At 37.6% G+C, this 8683-nt stretch overlaps 1 protein-coding gene across 1 annotated transcript in view; it reads right to left on the reverse strand.

Moving 5' to 3' along the window:
- LOC144666092 (DNA-directed RNA polymerase III subunit RPC1-like) overlaps positions 1–8678 on the reverse strand; it is a 32214-nt gene extending 23536 nt beyond the window's left edge. Inside the window, exons 1-14 of the mRNA XM_078527439.1 lie at positions 8554–8678; positions 7996–8131; positions 7582–7731; positions 6659–6818; positions 5776–5930; positions 4638–4691; positions 4376–4497; positions 3882–3981; positions 3601–3678; positions 2963–3100; positions 2348–2395; positions 1657–1760; positions 1202–1247; positions 607–702 (exon numbers count right to left, since the gene is read on the reverse strand). Of these exons, the coding sequence (XP_078383565.1) occupies positions 607–702; positions 1202–1247; positions 1657–1760; positions 2348–2395; positions 2963–3100; positions 3601–3678; positions 3882–3981; positions 4376–4497; positions 4638–4691; positions 5776–5930; positions 6659–6818; positions 7582–7731; positions 7996–8131; positions 8554–8597 (1431 nt within the window). The 5' untranslated portion in view covers positions 8598–8678. The remainder of the gene's footprint in view (positions 1–606; positions 703–1201; positions 1248–1656; positions 1761–2347; positions 2396–2962; positions 3101–3600; positions 3679–3881; positions 3982–4375; positions 4498–4637; positions 4692–5775; positions 5931–6658; positions 6819–7581; positions 7732–7995; positions 8132–8553) is intronic.
- Between the last annotated feature and the right edge of the window lie 5 nt (positions 8679–8683).

The raw sequence follows: 8683 nt of genomic DNA on the forward strand, positions 1-8683 counted from the left end.
GAGGTGTGTTGTACAGCTGAAACATGTATTGTGCAGAAGTTAAAAAGAACACAAATCCTCCTTTCCCCAAAACATAGGTTATTAAAGTGCATGGAAAAGAGAAGCATTTTCAAGGTTTCAGGTAGGCCTTACAGGTACATACAATGAGTGGTGGGGAGGGTGAAGCAACAAGCTCTTGTGTGAATCACAGAGTCAGATGAAGCGTCTTATGACAGTGATAACCAAAGGCTTGTTAAGCTGTCTAATGTAGCAGAGTTTTTAATTTAATTGTTTTTAATTTTTCCTTTGACAGACAGGCTAACATATCAGTGAGTGTTTAAGCTTTCAACAGACTTTCTTAGACTACTGTAACATCTCGTTACGCTCAACAAAAAGCCTGAATGACACCATGTTTAGGACCTATTGGTTGACTTAAAAAAGTCACATGGTCAACACAAACATTCTCGTTATCCTTTCTATGCTTATTATACAATTCATGTTAGGAGAATTTAGTTTCTTGTCAACATGTTTCTTCAGTGATAATAAAAACCTCAATTCTTGTGACCTGCTTGCCTGCATTTGTTACAAAAAGATTAAGAGAATTTAGAGATCAATCAGTGGACTAACCTGGTGAGCCATGATGCTAAGCTTGTGAAGTGAGGGTTGTCGATTGAACAGCACAACATCTCCATCCATTAAGTGTCTTTCTACAATATCACCGTACTGGAGTGGCCATAAAAAACACACAAAAAATTAGAATGTTAAACACTCAGTCACACAAACCATTTTCATTGTGCATTAAATAAAGGTTGAAATTTCCAAAAAGTAACACCTGCTTTTGAGCCAAGTGGCTCATGATCATCAGGCAGGGACTTATCCTGGTTTTTGTAGCATTAAGCAGCAAAGAATATTTCAATTCCCCCCTTGGTGGGATGCTAGTCCATCGCAGGGTTACCGCCAGCAGTAAATTCGCCAATACCCATTTGAACACATGCCGGTGGAGAGAGGCACTATGAGAGTAAAGTGTCTTGCTTAAGAACACAACGCAGTTCCCCAGCCAGGTCTTGAACCCGGACCGCTCAATGCAGAGCCCGGCGCACACTATTAGGCCACCATGCCTCCCACAAAAAAAAATTGCTAAAAGAATTATTTTAAAGTAAGCATGTGTCACAATTACTAACAATAAAACCACTATCAATGTAGTACCATATCATTTACATACCTTTAATTCCTTGCTGATCTGTTTTCTGTTGCCATACTTAAGAAACCTATGTGTACATTAAACCAAACAATATAAATAGTATTAACTCATGTCCTTTTTCTTACTTTAAGAGCTTTGGTCACAGTCTTGTCTTGGTCTTACATTCATAGAAATGGTTTCACTGCAGGATTTTCTAGAATAGGACCACTCAACAGCAAAAATAATATTTTAACGATTTGTACGAAATCTTATTTTATGAAGGGCTGTATGGGTTAGTTTACTTTATGTTACAGGTGAAGATGTATTGAAATTGGATTTGTTATGATTGATAACTTCAATATAATGGCTGCTTAAAAACTTAATGACAGCCCTGTTATGGTTAGTTAAACTAAAATAAAATAATAAAAAATAAAAAAAATATTTTTAATTAATCCTTGTATAGATCAGTTTATTTTAGTGAGAACAATGCATCTTACTTTCTGATGTTAGTTTGCCGTTGTTGAATAAAGTTAGCTCCAGGGTGTTTGTCAGCTCCATTCATTATCAACTGCTTCATTAACTGCATATTAGCTTCTGTTACCTGCGTCAACAAACATCAATCATTAAAGAGTGTCCATACAGATGCACATGCGGCTAAGTAGAACTTTGCCAACGTTAAATGGAAGACAATGCTGGCTATAGTCATGCGCTGAGTTAAATTCCCATACACGTGCTACCGGGTGGGTGGCCATGTGGTTTTGCAAGAATCCCTTCAGTGTCTTACAGCTTTGTTGTTTGTGCCAGATCTACGATCGGTGTTTCCCCGCACAATGTTATCAATCAAAGAATCTCTGTGATTGGCTAGAAACTCATACAGGTCCACCAACCTCAGGTACCTCCGCTTAACTCATGTATTGGCAAAGCATTTGAGGGAATTTTACAGATAAAGAATTTTTTTTGGTTGTTGTTGTTGTAAAATGTTATTTCCATTCTCACCAGTTTTTTTAAATTCTCAGTGGCAAATTTAGCAAATAGACAGAAAAAGACATGATTTTAGTGAACAAATGGGTAGCGATACAGGACAAGTTGATGATGATTCCCATCAGCTGCTTGATTTACATCTGAGTTGCAAAATAAATGATGTCCATGGTTGTAGCGGTTAAAGGTAAGTTGATTTGTTGTACTTACCCTTTCTGGATAAGTGAGAACCTTAGCTACATGCACAGGAACTGCCACCTAAAAAGAACATTATTAGATAATAATGTTATTATTGTTCAGTTATTTTCCTAAGCCAGTAATGCCTGAAACACTTAGTATGCTTCCTGTTCCAATTATCTTTGCTTGTGACCAAGCCCACAGTGGCAAAGCACATGCTATTAAATTTTACCACAGACAACTACAGTCAACTCTCGTTATAGCGGACACGCTCAGGGCGTCGTTTAGTGTCCTTTATAGCGAGAGTCCCTAATAGCGGGAGTCATTTCCAGTCAAACCTCTCTTGCTGGGGATCTGGATTTTGTCCGTAATAGCGAGTGTCCGCAATAGCGGGGTGTCCGCAAGGCGAGAGTTGACTGTATTGAGACCATTGGGGGTTACATGTGACATACGACATAATTATGATCACATGCGAAAGTTGTTTGGACGCTCAGTAACACTACCACATGCTCAATATGAATCATTACAAGTCAGAGCAGAGGATTCTTTTCTTTCCGTCTCAACAAAAAAGAAAAGGAAACTCTGCATGTAAGGAAACCAAAGGAAGAATTGAGTTATCTTTTTCCTTGGGTTGTATCATCTACTGACCTGATCAATATGGAGGTTTGGGTCAGGAGAGATGACCGTACGTCCAGAGTAATCAACTCTTTTACCAGACAGGTTCCCTCTAAAACGACCCTGCTTCCCTTTCAGTCTTTGTACAAATCCTCTGGATCCTTTCTTGGGCTGATAGAAATAAAGTGAAATTATTTATTAATTTCAAATTTACTATTTCCAATCAGTTTTATCAATTGAGTGGATGGCTAACAGATCAACCAATCAGCATGTCTTTGGCAGTAGCAGGACATACGACCTTGTCAGTCAAACAATGGTTGTGAGACAAAATGGATGAGGAAAAAATAATATGGTGAAATAAGGAAGATTTAAATTTGGATGAATGGATGGTTGGATGGATGACTGACTGACTTACTGATTGATTGATTGATTGATTGATTGATTGATAATTGACTAAATGAAGTGCCTGACTGACTGACTGACTGACTGACTGACTAACTGACTGATTGATTGATTGATTGATTGATAATTGACTGACTGAAGTAACTAACTGACGTGACTGACTGAAGTAACTGACTGACTGACTGACTGACTGACTGATTGATTGATTGATTGATTGATTGATTGATTGATTGATTGATTGATTGACCTCTGGGGAACACTACACCCACCTGCATACTGAGAGGAATTCCTGACATTTCACTGTTAACATACAATGCACATTGAAGTTGAAGAAAATCCCAGTCTTCCTACAAACACGAACCAGCAGAACATTTTTAGGTTTTTTATTAGACACAAAAAATCTCATATTCTTAAATACCAGTAGTACTTGGGTATTTTTAAACAATATTACAAGCTAGTAAACTGTAATTTTACTGGCTGGCAATTTTACTAAATTTTACTGGAATTTGGCTAGATGGGGTCAAACCAAAAACCTATCTACAGCACCAACCATTATCATTTGTATTTTAGCTCCAGTCGCTCTGTGTTTACTTATGACGTCATTGAGAAAAATGATTTCTGTCAACTTCATGGTGAGATCATCTTCATTACTGTCGGAGGAAAAACATCAGTAAGGTTTAGTCTGTACTGCCCTTCTTTCTTTCTTTCTTTCTTTCTTTCTTTCTTTCTTTCTTTCTTTCTTTCTTTCTATCTTTCTTTCTTTCTTTCTTTCTGTCTGTCTGTCTGTCTAACTGACTGTCTGTCTGTTTGACTGCATGACTGCCTGCCTGTCTGCCTGCCTGTCTATCTGTCTGTCTGTCTGCCTGTCTGTCTGTCTGTCTGTCTGTCTGTCCGTCCGTCTGTCTGTCTGTCTGTGTGTCTGTCTGTCTGTCTGTCTGTCTGTCTGTCTGTCTTTCTTTCTTTCTTTCTTTTCTTTGTTTCTTTGTTTCTTTGTTTCTTTCTTTATTTACTTAATATGTCTCACCAAAAAAATAATAAACAAACCTTCCACTCTGTAGATCACTGATGACAGAAGGTCTGATGCAAACGGGTGGAACTAACAGCCGTGTCACTATAAGATTTTCTGGTCTGCCTAACTCGGGTTTCATCATCAATAATGGGCAGTCCTGGGAAGACAAGAAGAATCACAAGAATCTGTCAGATGGCATTATATATCAATCAAACCACTCTCGAACCATGTTAGAACTACACTTATACACTACTGAGAAGTTTACATAAGTTACTTATTGATACTTATAACTCTTACCTGATCTGGAATTTGTTCAAACAATGTTATAACTCTTAACGGATTTAGCACTTCCTGTTGAAGGAAATTTGGCAAAATTAATATAACTGTACTTTGTCACTTTGATCAGCAATTCAATTTTCATCTGACTGAACATCTTTTTGGTCAGGGCCAGGTTGTTCAAAGCATGAATCCAGGATTAGCAGGAATTTTGATTTCAGTTTTTTTTTAACTTTTCAGTTCAGGTTTCTGTTTTCATTTTCTGTTCTCCATTTTTGACAATGAGTTATCTCAAACTTTCAAAACACATAAGGGAACAAAACACCTTTATACAACAGATAAAATTGAATCCGTCGGCAACCTTTCAACCAAGGTTAGTGTAATTGCTTTCAAATAACCTGGCCCAGAACACTGATTGCATGCAAATAAAAAAAAAATTAAGACTTGATTTATTAATATGGACACTTGATACACTATTCATAAGTATCACTAGCAATTTTCTTAGCAAGGAGAAGTGGTATAGCTGTTACCAGAAACCCATGGATAAGAGTTGAAATGTGTATGATTCACATTGTACAAAGTGTTTGCACAATTGTTCCATAAGTACCATACTTGGAAAATCAGAAGAAAAAATTGACCAATCAAAATTGCAATATTTGGATTAAATACAGGGAAAGCTATCTCACGCTTGATGGTGTAATCTGCAGCATGTGACATTATGTGTTTTAAGCATTCGCGTACAAACTTCTTGTGTTTCCAAATAATTTTATATAGTACTTGGCAAAACTGAATATTCAAATGCTGTGAAAGCATGTTACAAGTCTCAACCCTTTGAGTTTCTGCCATTACATAGGTAGGCTATGCTTACACAGATCTGGACTGGAACCATTCTGAACTGGACCAGACCAGATCAGCTTCTGTTTACTTGGAACCATTTGAAACCAATCCAGGTGTTTACATGGGTTCGTTTTAGAACCCATCTGGAATGGACTCAATACTTGCAAAATAGCAGGTCCAGTTTTGGATCCGTTCTGGACCAGTCCCAGAACAATCTGTTTCAAACTGTTTGGAACCAGCCTCGTGTAAACATAGCCTTAGTCGATCAAAGTAGCCACTAAACATTAGGTCCCCACACAATCCTCCAGTCAGTTGCACAAACCTGAGCTCTGTTAAGTAAGGTATCCAGTTCTTTATTGTATTCTATCGCTGAGCCAAATGATGCTTGGAATTCAGTGATGACAGGATCAACATACTTTCTGGTTGATTTGTACTTTTCATGAACAATCTTCATCATTCCGCTCTTTCTTACAAAACCTAACAATGAACAAATCAGTTCAGCATCCAGTTAAGTTTCTTAAGATGTTAAGTTATTTGTACAAACAGGACCATGGAAGGTTCTCTGTAATGGTTAAAAGTAACAAATCTCTCTTAAACAGTACAAAATATAATGTCTTGCTTTGCCACGAGCCCCAAAGTTACAAGCCTCAAGGGGTGTTTACACCCGCTTTCAGTGTTACATGCATTGCAGCTTTCTATCGACATCTATCTTTTGACGTGCTAAACAAACAAAACCGATTGAAATCCGCCAATTGCAGCCCACTAGCATGACCTTCTGACCTTGTGTGCTCATTTGCATGACACCAACATCGGTATGTATCAGTTTTGATTGGCTCATTTCAAACAGCACATCAAAAGAGGATGTTGAAAGATGATGTTGAAAAATGGATGTAAAAAGAAAACTGCACATGTAACAATGAAAGCAGGTGTAGAATTATGTCTCTTGAAAATCAATAACTTTTAATTACACTTGATGAGATACCATTCCTGTGCTTTAGGGACTAGAAAAGCAAAACAAATATGATAAATTGCAGGAAAGTAATCAAGTAGTGCAAATTTTATGCTCTGCTCTCCTTTACTTTCAAAATCCTGTGACAAACCACTTAAGAAATGATCCAAACTAACATCAAAATTTACTGATAATCAGTAGGGGAGAATTCGATTGTTGAGCTTAGAATTGCTTAAAAAGGCACATCATTGCTTACCGTTCAATGCCTCACAATACGGACAGTGAGAAATCTTTTTACACTTTTCAATGATCTTTTTCTTGAGGCCCTTTCTCATCAAGGAGGAAACCGCTGGTCGGCTTAATTGATCCAGAAAATGTTTCTTTTCTTGTGGAGGTAACAGCACTCTGGAACATGTCTGTTTGGTAGAAATAAATTGTTTAGAAAAAAATGACTATTTATCATTTTCATGATCATGTCACCTGTTACCAACTATCAGAAGTCTCAAGTTTGTAGAGTACTTGTTTTGAATAGAAGCTTGGGCTAAAAAAAAATTGCCTTTAAAATAATACGCATACAAAACATTTGTTACATGGCTAGGACTGATAGCTAATGAGATAATGAGAATGCTTTATTGCTGGTCGCATTATTCCTAACACTAAATCAGATAAAGTTTCTTCAGGTTAACTTCAATCACAGTCATGTGAAAAATCTTTAAACAAGCCTGCTTGGAACCATAATGAAAAAATAGCAGCCCCGTGTCTCTTTTGTTCGCATGTCACTGTGCTCGATCCCTTATGTCAAGCCCTAGGGCCGATACTCTTTCCAGGGGCGGATACAGGGGGGTGGATAGGGTGGATATCCACCCCCCATTTTTCAGTAAAAAAAAATTCGAAAAGTCACTTTATTTGAAATGGAAAATAAATAAAGAAAGAAAAATTAGCTCTTGCTCATGTCTGGTTGTTGTTACGCCACGTTTCGCCGTCTGCCGCCACTTAGGGTTAGGGTTGGGGTGAGGGTTAGGGTTAGGCCCTAATGGTCTGCCATCCACCCCCCCCTTTTGAAATCCTGGATCCGTCCCTGCTTTCTTGTACTTGGTTGAGAAGATATTTATGCCAAAACAAAAATAACCAACTACAAGGTACAAATTATTAGCACCATTATCGCTGTCTTGTACTCACTTTACATATGGTTTGTAAAATGACTATGGTTGATCTAAAGAATCCAACATGGAAGATCGGCAATTCAAGATCTAGGTAACCATAATGACCAACACAATCAGCTAGAGCTTTACCACAGGTCTCGCAGTTTCTGTCTTTACTGCTTGTGCCCTGTGATATAAAGAGAGGCATACATGTAAATCGACACAGACTTAAACAAAGGTAAAGTTGTTTTTTGAAGGAGACAATTAAATTAGATTCATCTGCTGTCTTTGTTGCACCATTGTACACATAAGGCCTTAAATTTAATTAGATTATTTGCTCTAAATATTGCTATGGGTGATAGTTTATTCTGTCTTTGGCCTGAATAATCTAATTGTTAAATATCAATTTATGTTGATTTTATACATGTTTCAAACAGAAAAGCCATCATACCATGTGTGAATCTAACACCCCATACGGAACTGGGGTACGGGCATGGTCCTGATTATACAGGTTTTTGCTGACACAATGAATGTGCGCATATTGGTGCATTTGCTCTGGAGAGAACAGTCCAAAATTGACATGGCTTCTGCAAAAGGAACAAATACTATACTGTAAGCAAATGAAAAGTACATATGTAAATAGAGGTTTTTCTGTTAAATTTCCCTCTTTTTAGAATATTTTAAGTCATAAGGCTACTGGATTTCCAGTGCAGTCAGGGTGGGGGGGGGGGGTAGGGGAGAAGAGCTAGGTCAAACAAATCAATTAGGTGCAAGGAGTGTTGAAGATTGCAAACAAAATTGCCAACCAATGTCACATGTACTATAGTTTAGAAATTTAGAAACCAAAGGCAAGTTGCTCTAGCTTATCCCGTAAAGACAATTGATTCAAATGTTATATACAACAAAATTATTTTACCCATGTGGTGAGCTAAGTAGACTAAAAGGCCCGCCATGTTCCTTGAAAATTAAGCCATAACGACAAAAATCAAAATTAACAGAAAAGCCTTACATCTTTTTAGTGAGCCCAGATTCTTTAAACTGCTCTTTCACCATACTGAGGCCGTAAAATCAAACTGTTTTTAGACGTTTTCAACACGCTCACACATCCGCCATGTCCTGCGCCATGTTGGTTAACTTTC

Source organism: Oculina patagonica, chromosome 9 (genome assembly GCF_052425735.1).
Source record: "Oculina patagonica isolate OP01 chromosome 9, crgOcupat, whole genome shotgun sequence".
NCBI lineage: Eukaryota > Metazoa > Cnidaria > Anthozoa > Scleractinia > Oculinidae > Oculina > Oculina patagonica.